The sequence below is a fragment of the Miscanthus floridulus genome, chromosome 14, assembly GCF_019320115.1.
Source record: "Miscanthus floridulus cultivar M001 chromosome 14, ASM1932011v1, whole genome shotgun sequence".
Lineage (NCBI taxonomy): Eukaryota > Viridiplantae > Streptophyta > Magnoliopsida > Poales > Poaceae > Miscanthus > Miscanthus floridulus.
The window spans coordinates 12,294,509-12,312,324 of NC_089593.1; the positions used below are offsets into that span (position 1 = coordinate 12,294,509).

At 47.6% G+C, this 17,816-nt stretch overlaps 1 protein-coding gene across 5 annotated transcripts; it reads left to right on the forward strand.

Moving 5' to 3' along the window:
• The first annotated feature begins 6,276 nt into the window (after positions 1-6,276).
• Positions 6,277-14,621, forward strand: LOC136504262 (very-long-chain (3R)-3-hydroxyacyl-CoA dehydratase PASTICCINO 2A-like). Of its 5 annotated transcripts, none has more exons than XR_010770831.1 (7): positions 6,277-6,603; positions 6,726-6,837; positions 7,481-7,569; positions 8,004-8,057; positions 8,210-13,823; positions 13,920-14,001; positions 14,095-14,273. XR_010770831.1 is itself a non-coding variant. In XM_066499121.1 (6 exons), exons 1-5 carry the CDS (start codon positions 6,541-6,543, stop codon positions 13,959-13,961), a joined length of 360 nt encoding a protein of 119 aa, XP_066355218.1. In that variant the 5' UTR covers positions 6,277-6,540; the 3' UTR covers positions 13,962-14,001; positions 14,095-14,273. The 5 variants fall into 5 exon arrangements, 2 of the variants coding, with proteins under 2 accessions (XP_066355218.1, XP_066355220.1); XR_010770830.1 differs by having other exon boundaries at positions 8,210-8,321; XR_010770829.1 differs by having other exon boundaries at positions 8,210-8,272.
• The last annotated feature ends 3,195 nt before the right edge of the window (positions 14,622-17,816 follow it).

Here is a 17,816-nt window from a genome sequence, read left to right on the forward strand (position 1 = left end):
TTGTAGTTCTTGTCAAGCTGGCAAACAAGTTGGAAACACCCATCCTAAGAAAAGCATGATGAGCACTAGTAAAGCATTTGAGTTATTGCACATGGATTTGTTTGGGCCAACACAATACACTAGCATTGGTGGAAATAAATATGGATTTGTGATAGTGGATGATTACACTAGATACACATGGGTATTCTTTCTAGTGGACAAAAGTGATGTGTTTGCAACATTCAAATCATTTGTCAAGGGCATTCATAATGAGTTTGAAACAACCATCAAGAGAGTTAGAAGTGACAATGGTAGTGAGTTCAAAAACACTAGAATTGATGAGTTGTGTGATGAATGTGGAATTAGACATCAATTCTCGGCCAAGTACACACCTCAATCAAATGGCCTTGTTGAGAGAAAGAATAGAACACTCATTGATATGGCAAGGTCTATGCTTAGTGAGTATAATGTGAGTCAATCTTTTTGGGCCGAAGCTATCAACACGGCTTGCTATTGTAGCAACCGCCTCTATTGTCACCGATTGAAAGAGAAGATACCATATGAGCTCTTGAATGGTAGAAAGCCCAACATTGCATATTTTCGGGTCTTTGGTTGCAAATGCTATATCTTGAAGAAAGGCACAAGATTGGGCAAGTTTGACAAGAAATGTGATGAAGGATTCCTACTTGGCTATTCCACCACAAGCAAAGCATATAGAGTTTGGAATTTGGATAGTGGTACTCTTGAGGAAGTTCATGATGTTGAATTTGATGAAACCAAGGGTTCACAAGAAGAGAATGAGAACTTGGAAGATGTTAGAGGCATTCAACTTTCAAATGCCATGAAGAACATGGATATTGGTGAATTGAGGCCTAGGCAAGTGAATGATGATGAAGATGATCAAATGCAAGTGCTCTCCAACTCAAATATGCAAGATGATACAAATCAAGCTAGTGCAAGTAACTCTCATGACATTGATCAAGATCAAGTGGCTAGTACATCATCTCAACCCAATGATCTAGCAAGTGCAAGCAATCAAGTTCCATTGCTCCAACCAACAAGTATTGCAAGAGATCATCCTTTGGATACAATCATTGGAGATATCTCAAGAGGTGTACAAACAAGATCAAGATTGGCATCATTTTGTGAACACTTCTCTTTTGTGTCATCCATTGAACCAAAGAAGATAGATGAAGCTTTGAAGGATGTTGATTGGGTGAATGCTATGCATGAAGAATTGAATAACTTCACAAGAAATCAAGTATGGGAATTGGTAGAAAGACCAAAGGGACATAATGTGATTGGAACAAAATGGGTCTTTAGAAATAAGCAAGATCAAGATGGGATAGTTGTAAGGAACAAAGCAAGATTGGTAGCACAAGGCTATACACAAGTTGAAGGTCTTGACTTTGGAGAAACCTATGCCCCGGTTGCTAGATTGGAAGCAATTAGAATCTTGCTAGCCTATGCTTGTGCTCACAACATAAGGCTCTATCAAATGGATGTTAAGAGTGCATTTCTCAATGGCTACATCAATGAAGAAGTCTATGTTGAGCAACCTCCCGGTTTTGAAGATGATAAGAAGCCCAACCATGTGTACAAATTAAAAAAAGGCATTGTATGGCTTGAAGCAAGCACCTAGAGCATGGTATGAGAGATTGAGAGATTTCCTACTCTCTAAAGGGTTCACCATGGGCAAGGTTGACACCACTCTTTTCATCAAGAAGATTGGAAAAGATCTATTTGTATTGCAAATCTATGTAGATGACATCATATTTGGATCAACCAATCAAGAATTTTGTGATGAGTTTGGTAAAATGATGGCTAATGAATTTGAGATGTCCATGATTGGAGAGTTGAGTTACTTCCTTGGTCTTCAAATTAAGCAATTGAAGAATGGTACATTTGTGAGTCAAGGCAAGTACATCAAGGACATGATCAAGAAGTTTGGAATGATTGATAGCAAAGTCATTAGCACACCAATGGGAACCAATGGCAACTTGGATAGTGATGCAAGTGGAAACATGGTGGATCAAAAGTTGTATCGGTCTATGATTGGAAGCCTACTCTATGTGACCGCATCAAGGCCGGATGTCATGTTTAGTGTATGCATGTGTGCAAGATTTCAAGCCTCACCAAGAGAAAGTCATTTGAAGGCTACAAAGAGGATATTGAGGTACTTGAAGCATACACAAAATGTTGGTTTGTGGTATCCCAAAGGAGCAAAGTTTGAGCTAGTTGGTTACTCCGACTCGGATTATGCGGGATGCAAGGTTGAAAGGAAGAGCACATCGGGTACATGTCAATTATTGGGAAGATCACTTGTTTCATGGTCATCAAAGAAGCAAAATAGTGTTGCATTATCAACCGCCGAAGCCGAATACATATCCGCCGGTAGTTGTTGTGCACAAATACTTTGGATGAAGGCCACTTTGAGTGATTTTGGAATCAAGTTCAAGAAAGTGCCATTGTTGTGTGACAATGAGAGTGCAATCAAGTTGACAAACAATCCGGTGCAACATGCAAGAACAAAGCACATTGATGTCCGCCATCATTTCATAAGAGATCACCAACAAAAAAGGGACATTTGCATTGAGAGTGTAGGCACCGAAGATCAACTTGCCGATATATTCACCAAGCCATTGGATGAGAAAAGGTTTTGCAAGCTAAGGAATGAGTTGAACATATTGGATTTCTCAAATATGTGTTGATGCACCCCCACTCATATGACATGCCTCTCCTTCGAGCAATCTAAGGTAAAAGTTGATTGGCATGACATACATCCTTGCTAAGGACATGTTTAGTGCATCTAGTCATATTTTCAATCTCATTAGGATCTTGCATATGGTTCTATCTTATTAGGCTCATTCATGAAAATCAAATGAATTTTGATGTCAATATGGTATCACCATTGCTTCTATGCTTGACTTGATCTAGTGATGGCATATGACATGTTTATGGGCTTGCAAACCTAGTGTTTAATCTAGAAAATGAACTATAAGTGTTTAACTCAACTTGGTACAAGATAACCCTTATTTGGAGGTGTGAAGAAGCTTGTCCTTGGATCAAACCGAGTTAAATATCTTTGGAAAATAATCTAGAATTGAACCAAATTTGGGAAAATGTCCCTCACCCCATCGATTGACATTGATAATCTCGACCCTTCAAGTAATTCTATTTAGAACCTTTGTGGTCATTGATGACAAAGGGGGAGAGAAACAAAGATAAAGGGGATAAGGGGGAGAGAAACAAAGGAAAGGGATCAACTAAAATTTTGAGCACACAAGTAGGGGGAGCAAGCTCATGAACTTGTATGGTGCATTTGAACGTGCATTTCATATGTTTGCTTGCATGGCATAAGTTCCATATTTATAATATCCATGCTTGTGTGATGTATGCTAGTTGTAGATTTGAATGATGAAATGCAAACTAGCATGTATAGGATATCTAGTGATTTCACTTCCAAATATTTCTAAGTGGTATTGAGCTAACCATGATGTTAAGGATGGTATATTGGTGCACTCCGATTGGTATCACGCTTCAAAGGTCCATCTTTTATACCTTAGCATCATTTGGTACACATTGACTCCTACATTTCCTATCTAAGCATATGTGCAAGCTTCAATCCAAACTCTTAGCACATATGTAGGGGGAGCAATTGCTACCACTTAGGGTTCATGAAACTTGTCCATATCCTTTTACACATAGTAAATATGCTTGGGCAAGCAACATGGATTCAATTGAATTTCAATTCATATCTTTGTATAAGGGTTGTCATCAATTACCAAAAAGGGGGAGATTGAAAGCTCTAGTTTGGTTTTGGTGAATTGATGAAACCCTAAGTGCTAACCTAGTTTATCAAGTGATCATGACATAGGTAGCACACTTCAAGTAGAAGAAGCTAATGAAGATCATAGCATGACAATGGTGATAGCATGGAGATGATCAAGGGCTTAAACTTGAAGAGAAGAAAGAGAAAAACAAAAAGCTCAAGGCAAAGGTATAAACCATAGGAGCTATTTTGTTTTGGTGATCAAGACACTTAGAGAGTGTGATCACATTTAGGTTTGATAGCCGTACTATTAAGAGGGGTGAAACTCGTATCGGAATGCGGTTATCAAAGTGCCACTAGATGCTCTAACTCATTGCATATGCATTTAGGATCTAGTGGAGTGCTAACACCCTTGATAATATTTGTGAAAGTTTGCTAACACTTGTGCACAAGGTGCTTGCAGGGTTGAGATGGGTTTGGGTCCCTCTCTCCCTCCCGCCGAGCTTGCGAGGCGGGATTCGGCGCTTTTGGAAAAATGAAATGTCTATTTTCTATTGCGCCGGATGCAAAATTCTTGGTGATTGGCTCATTGGAGCAAGGGTGAAGAAGTTAGAAGTGAAAACAAGTTGGTCACAAAGATGCCAGCGTCGGTCAACCGACCGGACGCTGGATCTGAATGCACCGGACGCTGGCAGGCTGCGTCCGGTCGCGCTGACATACGGTGTCACAGTAGCTGGAATGTGACCGGACGCTGGCTGCGTCCGATCGCATTCGACCGGACGCGTCCGGTCATGCTCGGGAGCTTACTGGAAACGATCGGACGCTGGGCCTTCAGCGTCCGGTCAGTTTATACCGGAGCGTCCGGTCAGGTCAAGTGACCGTTGGAATCAGGACACGTGGTCGTCTGCGAGCGACCGGACGCTGGGGTCCAGCGTCCGGTCAACACGACTGGAGCGTCCGGTCAGAACGCGTTTTGCCCAGTGAAGGGGTATAACGGCTCTATTTGATGGGGGCTCTATTTATAGCCCCATGGCCGGCTCAAGGGATAGCTCTTGCACATTTTTCATTGACATAGCAACCTTGTGAGCCTAGCCAAAGGACTCCCACTCATCTACATCATTGATTCATCATCATAGTGAGATTGGGAGTGATCCAAGTGCATTGCTTGAGTGATTGCATCTAGAGGCACTTAGTGATCGTGTTTCGCTGCGGGTTTCGCTTGTTACTCTTGGTGGTTGCCGCCACCTAGACGGCTTGGAGCAGCGAGGATTGTCGAGCGGAGGTGGTGATTGTCTCTGGCTCCGATCGTGGTGATTGTGAGGGGTTCTTGACCTTTCCCCGGCGGAGCGCCAAAAGGTACTCTAGTGGATTGCTCGTGGCTTGTGTGATCCTCATCTTGTGTTGGTTGTGCGGCACCCTATTGAGGGTTTGGCGTGTGAAGCCAATTAGCGCGTGAACCTCCAAGTGAGTGAATCGCCACAACGAGGACTAGCTTGCCGGCAAGCAAGTGAACCTCGGTAAAAATCATTGTCTTCATCATTGATTCCGAGGTGATTGGTCTTCATTATTATTTATCTTTGTGATTGATTGGTTCTTCATCTACACGGCGGTATAACTATCCTAACCACTCTCTTTACTTTACCGCAAACTAGTTGACAAGCTCTTTAGTGTAGCTAGTTGTGAGAGCTTGCTTGCTTGGTTGGTGTGGCTCTTTAGTTAGTCTTTGAGAGCACACTAACATAGGATAGTGTATTTGCTATTGTGTGAATAGACACTATCTAAACTAGAATTGTGGTAGGTGGCTTGCATTTTAAGTAGGCTAGTGCAACACTCGCTTCGCCTCATAATTGTCTAACCTTTTGGTTAAGTGTTGTTGTAGAAATTTTTATTAGGCTATTCACCCCCCCTCTAGCCATTAGGACCTTTCACACCTCCTGGTCGCGTGGGTCGTCCACGTAGCCGAACACGAGGTGCAGCGCTTCTTCGGGGACGGCGCCGCAGCCGAAGCTGAGAGTGCGGCTTAGCCGACGCGGCTCCGGCACCTCGCCGCCCATCGGGCCGGCCAGGGATCGGGGAGCAGATCGGCTACCGTGCGAGGCCGGCTCGCCGGAGATCTAGGCCAAGCGTGGGCATGGAGATTTTTTGCTGCCCGTGCCGCTATGATTTCTGCGGGTGTGTGGGCTTGAGAGGACGGGAGGAGAGGCGGAAGGGAATTATTGGAGGGAGAAGCAAGCCTCTGCGGCTCTGCCTCGGCAAGGGAGAGTGAGGGATGAGGAGCAGAGCAGTGAGGGTGGACGGGGATTGGAGAGCCCGCGTTTACTTCGTTCCCGCGGTGATGAAGAGGTTCGCGTGGAAAAAAAGAAGACGGTAGAAAAAAAATGTTGAATAGGACCAACATTTAATTTTTTTTAAAGTTAAATATTAAAAATTATTAGAGATGAACTTTTTTTTTCTTCTAAACTTTTTTTTGGTGTTAGTAAACCTAGACTTTTGAGAACTAATATTTAGGGAACTGTCTGACTCTCTCCCGCTGCCCACCGGCTCACCTGTCCTCCATCCGCCCCGATCCGATTCCAATTCAATTCCGGATTCAATCCGGCCAGTGGTTGGCCCGCCGCTGCCGGATCGAATCGGACTCAATCCCACCGCCGAGCGCCGAGACGCCGAATCTGATGCGTGTGGCGTGCTTTTACTAGATCAGTAGTAGCCAGCTCAGGAGCCTGTTCAGAATAGTCAAGCCCGTCCCGTCCTTTCCCGGCGTCTTCTCCCTCCTCACCGCCGCTCAGGCGATGGCGGGCGTCGGCTCGGCGGCTCTACCCCTCCGTCTACAACCGGGTCGTCTTCTTCGGATGGTCCGTTGCCCCCGCTGCGTGCTGCTCTGTTCTTCTTGGGTTCCGGATGGATCTTCCGCCTCTTGCTCCCTTGGCCGTGTTTTGGTCTGATTTGGTGTTTCTTTGATCTGGGGGTGTTGCAGGGCGCAGGTGCTGTACTACGCGGGACTGACGCTGCGAGAGAGCGGGCACAAGGCCGTCTACGCCGCCGTCGAGAGGCCGCTACAGTTCGCGCAGACTGCAGCCATCATGGAGGTCAGTTGTTTCTTTTCCCTCCCCCCATTTTTATTTAGCAGTACTTTGGTAGTGCACTTCAGTTTGCTCTGTCACAGTAAAGATGCAAACCTGGCGCAATTTCATATTTTTGCTCAGCTCATGAAGTCTGGACCTATCCTAATAGGAATGATTACTGCTTTAAAGTTTGAGTAAGGATGTTACAAGCAAAACTGTCTCGTAGTTCTTGGTAGGAAGAACTGGTAATCAACTAGATTGATGTTTGCAATTACATAAATGTTACTTAGGGTCGCAGCAAAATCTTGCAGTGGTTCGAATTCAGCAATATGCTTTTGCTGTGCTAGATAAACTCTGTGAAATTTCTAGTGCCGTAGTTCAAGTTCATGTTTTACCCACATGAAGATTGTGAGGTACTGCGTTATTGGTGCTTCAGATTCTTCATGGGCTCGTAGGTATGGTGATGTTGGTGGACGTGTATCCCTTTTTCTTATTATAGTCCATCCACTCAAAACAGTATGATACAAAAACATCAGTCCGGATCTTGAACACATTAAACATTGTTAGAAAGTTTCCGAGGAGGGTTATATATAAGAAAAATATGCTTTCTTCACTATTGCGGTGTCACTTTTTTGTCACTATTCTGATAAGTTTGTCTTCTTTACAGGGTTGGTGAGGTCTCTGGTCTCGGCAACTCTTCCACAGATTGGATCCAGGTTGTTCCTTACGTGGGGTGTCTTGTGGAGTTTTCCTGAGGTATCATCACTAGCAAGTCTTCATGTTTTCATATATGACATCCATTTTTTTAGGAATACGTCTTAATTTGTTCATGAACTTTATAGTTTCCATTTTATAATTTCGTATTTTAGATTAGATACATATCTAAGTGTTGCCTGCTGGGACCTTGAGTTATGACACGGTTTTAGGTTTAAAGGCATTTGCTAGAACTAGAGAACACATGTATTAGATGATTTTGTGACTTTTAGGACTAAGTTAAGGTTAGCCAGTTATTTAATTTTCGAGTTCGATAATGGAATAAGCAACTATGAGTGGGCATATACAAGTTTCTACACCAGACATATTAGAAAAGGATAAATAGTGCTTTTACCTTTTGCATCCTATTTCAACGTTTTTCTATAGTGAGTAAACATTTGTATTATTTTCTTAACAATGTGAACCTTGTTTTGCAGACCCAGTCACATCTTCTTGTTAGTACCCTGGTCATAAGCTTGTCTATCACAGAGGTACAAATTACTTGATGTAATTCTCTAAATTACTTACTTGTAACCACCATTGAATTCTGTACTTCATTATCTGTTGCTATAAAACCTAGAGTAAATTTTGTTATGATCTGAATTTCAAAGTAATCTTAATAGGAATTGCTGATTTCTTGCAGATCATCAGATACTCTTTCTTTGGAATGAAGGAAGCATTTGGCTTTGTTAGAACCAAAACATAGGTTTGGGGCTGAATTTCAGATTTCATTAGCCATGCCACAACTATGGCAGGTTGGGGATACATATATGATAGCTTGCTTGAGCCTTAAGAAAACTACAGCATATTCTAGAGATGCTAAAGTAGATGCTAGGGATAAAGATAAGGGCTGACACAGCCACCAACTACTCTAGATAAGTATCCTAACTAGATAAGGACAAGACCTATAGTTGTCATTCTCCCCCTAAGTCTTGTGTGGCGCCTTCTGGGGAATTTGAACCATCCCAATCCTGGCGCGAAGCTCCTGGAACTTGACCCGCCCAAGGGACTTGGTGAGAAGATTGGCGAGCTGATCCTGGGTGTTGATGTAGCCGGCCTTGATGCTCCCCTCATCCAAATAGCTCCCGATGAAGTGGTACTTGATGCGGATATGCTTGCTGCGCTCATGGAAGACGGGGTTCTTCGCCAAACCAAGGCGGACTTGCTGTCCACCCTGAGCTCCACTGCTTCTGTGTCCCTGCCAGGAGATCGCCTAGCAGCCGAGCCAACCAGAGAGCTTGAGTCGAAGCAGTTGTGGCAGCGATGTACTCCGCCTCGCAACTGGACAGAGCCACCACTTGCTGCTTGACCGACTGCCAGTTGATTAGACACTTGTCGAGAAAGAATAGCGTCCTGCTGGTGCTCTTGCTTGTGTCGATGTCGCCGGCGAGGTCGCTGTCGCTGTACCCGATGAAGTGCTCCGCACTGGGACACCTCAGGTAGTGCAAGCCGTAGTTGGAAGTGCCTGCGACGTAGGGGAGGATCCTCTTGACGGCCTGCTCGTGCTCCGTCGTTGGTCGCTGCATGAACCGATTGACGTAGCCAACGGCGAACGTCAGGTCCGGCCGTGTATGGATGGGGTAACGAAGGCTGCCCACAATGCGTCGGTACCGCGTGGCGTCGACCTCGTTCGCCGTGCTGTCGCGGCTTAGCTTCAGCCTCTCCTCCATGGGAGTGTGTGCTGGGTTGCAGCCGGTGAGCCTGCCCAACTTGACGATTCGCTTGGCGTAGACGGTCTGGCGAAGGGAGATGCCGGAGCTGTCCTGGTGGACCTCGATCCCCAGGTAGGAGAGAAGACCCAAGTCACTCATCTGGAAGGTCACCTTCATCTCCTCCTTGAATGACTCCACCTCGGCCTCCTTGGTGCCGGTGATCAGCAAATCGTTGACGTAGACGCCTACCAACAGGGCATTGCCTCCCTTGCCCCGCCGGTAGACTGTAGCCTCGTGAGGACTTTGCTGGAACCCCATTTGCTTGAGAGTGGAGTCCAGCTTGGCGTTCCAAGCTCGGGGTGCTTGCCGCAAGCCGTAGAGGGCCTTGCGTAGGCGAAGAACCTTGTTCTCCTTGCCGGGGATGACGAATCCCGGCGGCTGGTGGTCGTAGACCTCCTCTAAGTCACCATTGAGGAAGGCGGACTTGACGTCCATGTGGTGCACACGCCAACCCTCCTAGGCTGCCAGTGCGAGGAGACGGACGGACTCCATCCGCGCAACGGGCGCGAAGGCGTCGTCGAAGTCGACTCCCTCCTGCTGGACGAACCCGCGCGCTACCAGACGCGCCTTGTGCTTGATCACCGACCCGGCCTCATCCTTCTTGAGCTTGTAGACCGACTTAAGGGTGATGGCACGGTGGCCGGCAGGAAGATCCGCCAGCTCCCACGTCCGGTTCCGCTCGACCGCGTCCATCTCCTGTGGCATCGCGGCGCGCCATGCCGCGTCTGCCTCAGCGAAGGAGCGGGGCTCGTCATCCTCGTGCGCCAGGTGTAGCTCCGCCTCGAAGTCGTGCACCGCCAGTCCAGGAACGGGCTGATCACCAAAGATGTTGTTCAAGGTGCGGTAGCGCAGAGGCTCGTCGTCGTGGTAAGCATCGGCGCGATCCTCGTCGTCAGACAGCGGAGTGGCGAACTCCACCGTGCGCTGCTCGTCACGGACCAAGGCTGCTGGTGCCGATCTCGGGGTTGTGGGCACCGATGCAGGAGATTAGGGAGCCGGTGTAGGAGAGCGGGGCGTAGCCGGTGGTACAGGTGGTGGAGGACTTGCTGGTGGTGTAGGCAGTGGAGTATTCGCCGGAGCTGATGGCGAGCCGGGTGCTGAGGTAGACGAGCTCGGTGAAGATGAGCTACTAGCTTCCCCGGCTCCCTCGAAATGGACGTAGTCGACGACGAAGTCTCTGAGAGTCGAAGTCGAGCCGTCGTCCACCGCCTTGTCCCAGGCCCAGCCTCGCCCTTCGTCAAACACCACTTCATCCGAGGCTGTTTGGAGGACGGGAGTATCAAGGCAAGCTACATCACCAAGGACCAGCTTGTGGACCTGCTCACCAAGCCCCTTGGGAGGATCAAGTTCCTTGAGCTCTGCTCGAGGACCGGGATGGTTCAACTTTCCCACAAGACGACGCACAAGACTTAGGGGGAGAAGGATGGATAAGTCTGGCTGGTCTATTGTGGGGCTGTTGGAGGCTGTTGCACAAGGACAGCATCTAGTCTTTGTGGGGCTGTTGGCTGTTAGCATCTAGGACAGTGGCTGTTAGCATCTAGGACAGCATATTAGGGGACAGCATCTTAGAGGACAGCACCTTAGCATCTTAGACTAGCATCTTGGCATATGCTTGGCTGACTAGCAGCCTATAAATATGTAACCCCAACCCCTTAGGTTGGCATGGCATTTGTGTGAGCTTGTGTGAGAAATAGACAAGAAAATTGCCCCAACTCCTAGTGTCATCCTCTCTCGATGAGAGTAAGAATTCTCCTACTACCAAGAGTGAGAATTCAGCGACTAACAGCGCGGAGAAGTGGCGCTGGATCCCCTCGTCGGCGCAATACGCCGCGAACTCAGCCGTCGTGAACTCGCCGCCGTTGTCGGTACGTAGCACCTGAAGCTTGCGGCCGCACTCCGCAGTAGCTTGATGGCGCTTGATGGCGCCCGTAGCCGCCGCCTTGGTGTCGAGCAGGACCGCCCACATGTAGCGGGACACGTTGTCGACGAGGAGCAGGAAGAAGCGCTGGCCTCCAGGTGTGGCCGGTGTCACGGGGCCGCAGAGGTCACCGTGCACGAGCTCCAGCTTCTCCTTGGCGTGGAAGCTCGCCTGGCGGGGAAAGGGGAGCCGCCGCTGCTTGGTGAGGACGCAGGTGTCGCAGAACTGCTCCACGTGCTCGACTCGCGGCATGCCCTGCACCATCTCCTTGTTGCCGAGTTGCTTCAGGGCCTCGAAGTTGAGGTGCCCAAAGTGCTCGTGCCACCGCCAGGAATCGTCGTCGCGGCGGGCTGCAAGACACACGGGCTGCGCCACCTGCACGTGGAGGACGTAAAGGCAGTTGGGGCCTCTGTTCACCTTGACGAGAAGTCGACGATGGCGATCCCAGATACGCAAGACCCCGTGCTCGATCTCCACGCGCGAGTCGTTCTCATCCAGCTGTCCCAGGTTGATGATGGAGTTCCTTAGCGCGGGGTTGTAGTAGACACCAGTGAGCAGTCAGTGCTTGCCGGTCTTGGCGGTGAAGACGACGGAGCCGACGCCCTTGATCTCCATGGCAGAGGCGTCCCTGAACTTGACGGAGCCTCGAACGCCGGAGTCGAGCTCGGAGAAGAACTCCTGTCGCCCGGTCATGTGGTGGGTGGCGCCGGTGTCGAGGTACCACCCGTCGATCTTGTCGCCGCCGGACCTGTTGCCAAGGAAGACGTGAGCCCGTGGCTCGTCGAGGTGGAGTGCGGCGGCGGCCGGCACGGGAGAGGAGTGCGGCTCGATGCTCCCGTGTACGAAGAACAGAGCTGGCTCGTCACCTTCCTGCGCTTGCACGACGTGTGCTTGACCGCTGCGCTTCGCCTGCCGACAGTCCTTGGCCCAGTGGCCGGACCTCCCGCAGTTGTTGCAGGTGTCGTCGCGGGTAGCCTTGCGCTCGCTGTCGGCGCCGCTAGGAGCACCATCACGCACCTTGTCCCGCTTGCGCGGCCGACGCTTGCGGCTGCTCGACGAACCCGAAGCCGAAGAACCCGAGGCCTCCCGCTTCTTTCGCTCCCGCTGGCGGGCGAGCCACTGCTCCTCGGCGAAGAGAAGCTTGCCACCGATGGTGACCGACTTTGAGGGAGGTAGCTCATCGCAGTTGTCGACGGCCTTGAGGCGACCCGTCACCTCCTCGATCGACAGCTCGGAGAAGTCCAGCAACATCTCTATCGTGATGGCGACCTGCGAGTACTTCTTGAGGCGACCCGTACCGCGCCAACTGCTGCATTAGGGTGTTGAGGCGGAGAGTGAAGTCGTCGACGTCCTCCCTGTCTTGAAAGCCAGGTTCTCCCACTCCTGACCTAGCTCCTGAAGCGTGGACCTGCGGGCACAGTCGCTGCCGATGCGTGCCGCGGCGATGGCGTCCCAGGCGTCCTTGGCGGTCCGCTTGTTCGCGAGGGAGGAGTGCATCTCCGTCGGAACAGCAACAAAAAGCGCCTCCATTGCCCACCGATCCTCGTCGAAGTCGGCGTTGTCGTACCGTACCGCATCCCACGTGCCGCGCCTGCATCTTCACCTTCATCACCATGGACCACTCCGCATAGTTGGTCTTGGTGAGCATGGGCCATCCGCCGCCGACGTCCTTGACGACGGTGTGCACGACGGGAGGGGAGCCGGGCCGGCCACGGCGACCACAGCGCCGGTCCGGGGAAGGGGAGGCGTGCTGCCTGTGAGGGCTCTGCGTGCCAGCGTCCCGTCCGCCCAGGTCCCGCGCCTCGTGCCGCTCCTCCTGCTCCAGCCAGGCATTGGCGTCGCGTGCCGCCCGCTCGTCCCGGTCGAAGTCGTGGCGGCGTCCGTCGAAGCGGCCCGCGTCGCGTCCGCGGCGGTTGTCGAAGCCGTCGCGGTCGCTAGCCTCACGTCCACCGCGTCTGCCTAGGCCCGCTTGGCGTCCGCTCCGCGGCGCAGAGCTGCAGCCGCCGCCGCTCCTGCATCCGACGCGCCCGCCCGGGCGCCGTAGTCCTCCTGCTTGCCCGCGTCTGCCTCTGCACGGAGCGCAGCCGCTGCTGTTGCAGCCTCCCGCGCCTCCGCTGCTGCCTGGTGGGCGGCTTCAGCCGCACACGCCGCAGCAAGCTCCGCCTGGGCGATGCGAGCCGCCCGCTCCGCTGCTGCTGCACGCTCGGCCGCCGCCTCCTCGCGCCTGGCTGCTGCAGCCGCTGCAGCACGTATGCTGGAGGTGGTGGAACGGTTGGAGGAAGAGGATGAGGAGTGGAGAGACATGGCGACGGATTGGGATGGGGTAAGGGTAGAACCCAGATGAATTTAGGCTCTAGATACCATTTGTTAGAACCAAAACACAGGTTTGGGGCTGAATTTCAGATTTCATTAGCTATGCCACAACTATGGCAGGTTGGGGATACATATAGGATAGCTTGCCTGAGCCTTAAGAAAACTACGGCATATTCTAGAGATGCTAAAGTAGATGCTAGGGATAAAGATAAGGGCTGACACAATCACCAACTACTCTAGATAAGTATCCTAAGTAGATAAGCACAAGACTTATAGCTGTCAGGCTTTGCACCTTCCTGGTTATTATGGCTTAGGTAAATTTGGATTTGCTCCAAATCTGGAGAGTAATCTTACCACCTTTGTCAGGGAAGTTTCCCCTAAAAGTGTTTTTGCATACTGATTGTCTGCAGGTACAGCACCTTTATGTTGTTGTATCCTACTGGTATCTCTAGTGAAGTTGGTCTGATCTACATTGCCTTGCCTTACATGAAGGTACACTGATCTTACTAGAAAACTGAAGAGCTCCACATGTTGTTCATCTTATAATTATCGTTTTCAACTGTTTTTTTGTGGGACCAATTTCAGGCATCGGAGAAATACTGTCTTAGGATGCCCAACAAATGGAACTTCTCATACGATTACTTCTATTCATCTATTCTTGCCCTCCTGATTTATGTTCCAGGTAAGCCTTCCCTCAATCGCACCACATTTTGCTATCTTGTATTAGTGCCTTATAAGAAGGTGCATTGTTTCACTTTGGACCACTGCAGGTAGTCCGCACATGTACCGTTACATGCTCTCCCAGAGGAAGAAAGCACTGTCAAAGGCCAAAGTGGCGTAATGCTGCTCAAGGGCTCTGTAGAATGGTTTGTGTCATGTTGGAATGTGCCTCGTGGCTCAACTTTTCGACATTTCCGGTAGAATCAGATTGGGGATATATTATTAGAATGGAGCTCTTCATATGAAGTGCCCCATACGTGCAACGTGTTGTACCAGAATCATTTCAGCTATCAGCTGTTGCATGATTAAATTGTAATTTGCTCCGAGTCACCTCTCATTTGGGCGAATTTCCATGTTGATTATATGGCAATGTGTTTCGCATCCTTCTCTCAGCTGGTACTGTGTTCTCTGGTTTCTAGTAAACAATGTATGATTTTATCCAGTGCCAAGAACATTTTCATGCTCTAGTTGTATTAGTCGATGTATCACTTTCTGTAGTGAACTTATTTTCAATTGAGAAGTTAGGAGTGTCATTTTATTCTCTCTTCTTGGGAGGAAATGAATTTCATTGGGCACTGGGAATTTGGATTGCAAAAGCCCTCAGGCCTCGGCTTGCCCCATCTGTCAACTTTTGTTAGCTTCTAGTTCGAACCCCATCGCTAATTGCAGCAAATTTTCCGCATCCGTCGACTTCTCCCGTCGCGCCCTCCGACGGCCACCGGTTTGACTCCATCGATGCCGATGTGCCCCTCTCTGGTGTGACTCACCCCCTTTCTCATCTTTACCCCAAGTCATCCATGTATTTCAAATTTCAAGCTTTTTTTTTGCTGATAATTAGTCTAACCATATTAAAAGTTTAGTATATAGTAAAAATAGTCGCATTGAATTTGCATTTAGAAATATTTTCTAATGATCAATTTTTTGTTGCCATAAACTATTTATTAATTAAAGAAATTAGTGGTTAAAGTTACGTCTTCTATTATGAGACAGAGGGAGTATAATGATGTGCACGGGTGGGTATTATCTAACTAAGGTCGGGTTGCTGCAGCACGATGTGCAAAACTCTGCTCTAATTCGAGACCAAAGTTGTTCGAATTGGGATCCTAGGTATATGATCTTTTTTTGCCGTAAGATCCAAATCCTTATTATACAAAATATTATATAATATGTTGTAAAGACTGAAGTCTATAGTATTGTTTTTGAGTGATTTAATTGACATTTTAAAATTTAACTCGGTTTATTGACATTATTTTTTTGAGGAAATTATTGATTTTCAATACACCTTAGCTTCAAATTGCATTTTGTCACCCAAATCATTTCAAAAGTTCTTTATCTCAATTGTTATGTAGTATGATAGGATTATGATCCTATGTAAGATCCTATAAATCTTATGGGATTATATGAAACTTTCAGGATTCAGTTATTATGAAATTTATGATACAGGGTAAGATTGTAAGGTTTTATGATTGAACCCAAATCCTGACAATTTTGATCGAGATTTTATGTCAAAGAGGAAATGCTCGAACTATATCGCATCGATTTGGGAGGCTCATCCGGCATGTAAATCGGTCATGGTGTTTTGTACAAACAAAAACTGATTTGAGTCCATGTCAGTCAGACAGAGTACAGTTGAAGTCCAAATCATATATTTGTGCATAAACTGGTTTATATGTACCATTTTAAGTGTGATGATTTGAATGTGCATATACTGCAGCATTATCCTGGATAATGTGTGGTTCTAATAAAGAAGAACAATAAGCTTCTAGCTGATAGCTGGCTTAATTCCTGTTAACTAGTTCTTGGCACTAGCTTACCAGTTGAGTAATAATAATGCTTCATTGCCTCTAGAGTTGTCAATGATCGCCCTCTTCCTAATACGCCTTAGCTACATGACTGGTGACTGATGTTAACAGGGTCTTAGTGTACGTACACCACTACATGCTTTTCAGCTGATTCTTTCGGGCCTCTATGCACATTTTCTTTTCCGAGAATACTTTATAACCAACCTGAGTTATGAATCAAACTTGAGTCGCCTTGAATAACAATATTTACTTTCCTGATCTGTCATCAGTGTAAAAGAAAAGGGTAGTGTTAACCCTTTTAGTAAGAAGTTCTCATCTGACTATTTGACTATACATATTGGTACCTGATGAAATATAAAACAGATAAATAAAGAAAAGAAAAGAATCTTTCCAAGAGAAATAAGTTGTATATATATGCTACCAAACTGTTCTGTTCAGAGGAAATTTGCTGGTAATATGCTTGGATTTAGCGTGGGTGGCTGGGTGGTGGCTGCTAAGCAGTAGCAGCAACAGTTAATGCCACTTTGCACTAACCAACCAAGACCAGTTTTTTGATGCGTCTGATTCATATGTTTTAGGTCAAAGCCACGACCTTAAAGCCATGGCCATCTCAGTGTTGTCAATATAGCCATCTCAATGTTACGCCAGCAGGATGTGAGTTATCATATAGCAGCAGTGGTACCGGATGTGTGAGTTAGCAATGCAGAAATGCAACAACACATGTATATACGACCACATGGGGTTATCTCAGCCATCCATCCACACACATGCATTCAATCTCAACCATTCAATGCACTGCGTCCCTAGGTCCACATCCACCCACCCACTCACATGCACTGCATCTCCACCGTTGGATGCACTTTGTGCGGCTGTGATAACCCATGTGATCATAGGGGCATGCGGAAATTTCACTTTGGGCCTTGTTTAGTTGGTGAATTTTTTGGCGAAATGGCACTGTAGCAATTTCGTTGTTATTTGACAATTAATGTCCAATCATAGTCTAATTAGGTTTAAAAGATTCATCTCGTGAATTTCGTCTAAACTGTGTAATTAGTTTTATTTTTTATTTATATTTAATGCTTCGTGCATGCGTCCAAAGATTCGATGTGACGAGGAATCTTAAAAATTTTTGCAAAATAAAGTGCAACTAAACAGGCACTTTGTTATCAGTGTAGGTGCTGCGATGCAAACCCATGGCGTGACAGGACCAGTAGTAGGCGCTGGGCATCCTGCTTACCAGCTGACACTGGGAGCGCAATGGTGGGCGTGGGGCATCCGGCGGCAGCTAGCGTGGATAACGCCTGATTATCTGGAATCTGATGGATAGCAGTAGTTTGATTCATTGTCGTCTATCAGAGAAAGGCTAATAATAGCCAGCTCCTGGCTATAAGATTTTTTTTACAGCCTTTTCTTAGTCCATTCATATAGTAGTTAGTTCTTCATTATTAATATATGATTTATTTGTCTCTCTCACAAAATTTATTGGTTCTTATGTCTGAACTGGCTATAAGCTTACAATCCGTTTCTTCTCTATCTCCTCTCTTCTCTTCTCCACCTCAGTATTTAGCCAGCTTACAACCTACTATTACACTCTCAAGTCTTGTTCAGTAAGTTTGCACGTCCTGGTGTCACAAACAGACTCGTAGAAGCGACGATGAATGAGTGAGTGAACGGCGTCTGCTGTAGTCTCATCATATATTTAATTTATGGCAGCTGTCTACTACTACTCTACCGCCACTACTACATAAACATTTTGTAGGGGTGACTCAAGACTATTTGTAAGAG

Coding starts and splice junctions, on each gene's coding strand:
- LOC136504262 (XM_066499121.1), top strand. CDS start 6,541: ATGGCGGGCGTCGGCTCGGCGGCTCTACCCCTCCGTCTACAACCGGGT. Junction 7,570..8,003: donor TCTTGTGGAGTTTTCCTGAG/GTATCATCACTA, acceptor CTTGTTTTGCAG/ACCCAGTCACATCTTCTTGT. Junction 8,058..13,919: donor TAAGCTTGTCTATCACAGAG/GTACAAATTACT, acceptor GATTGTCTGCAG/GTACAGCACCTTTATGTTGT.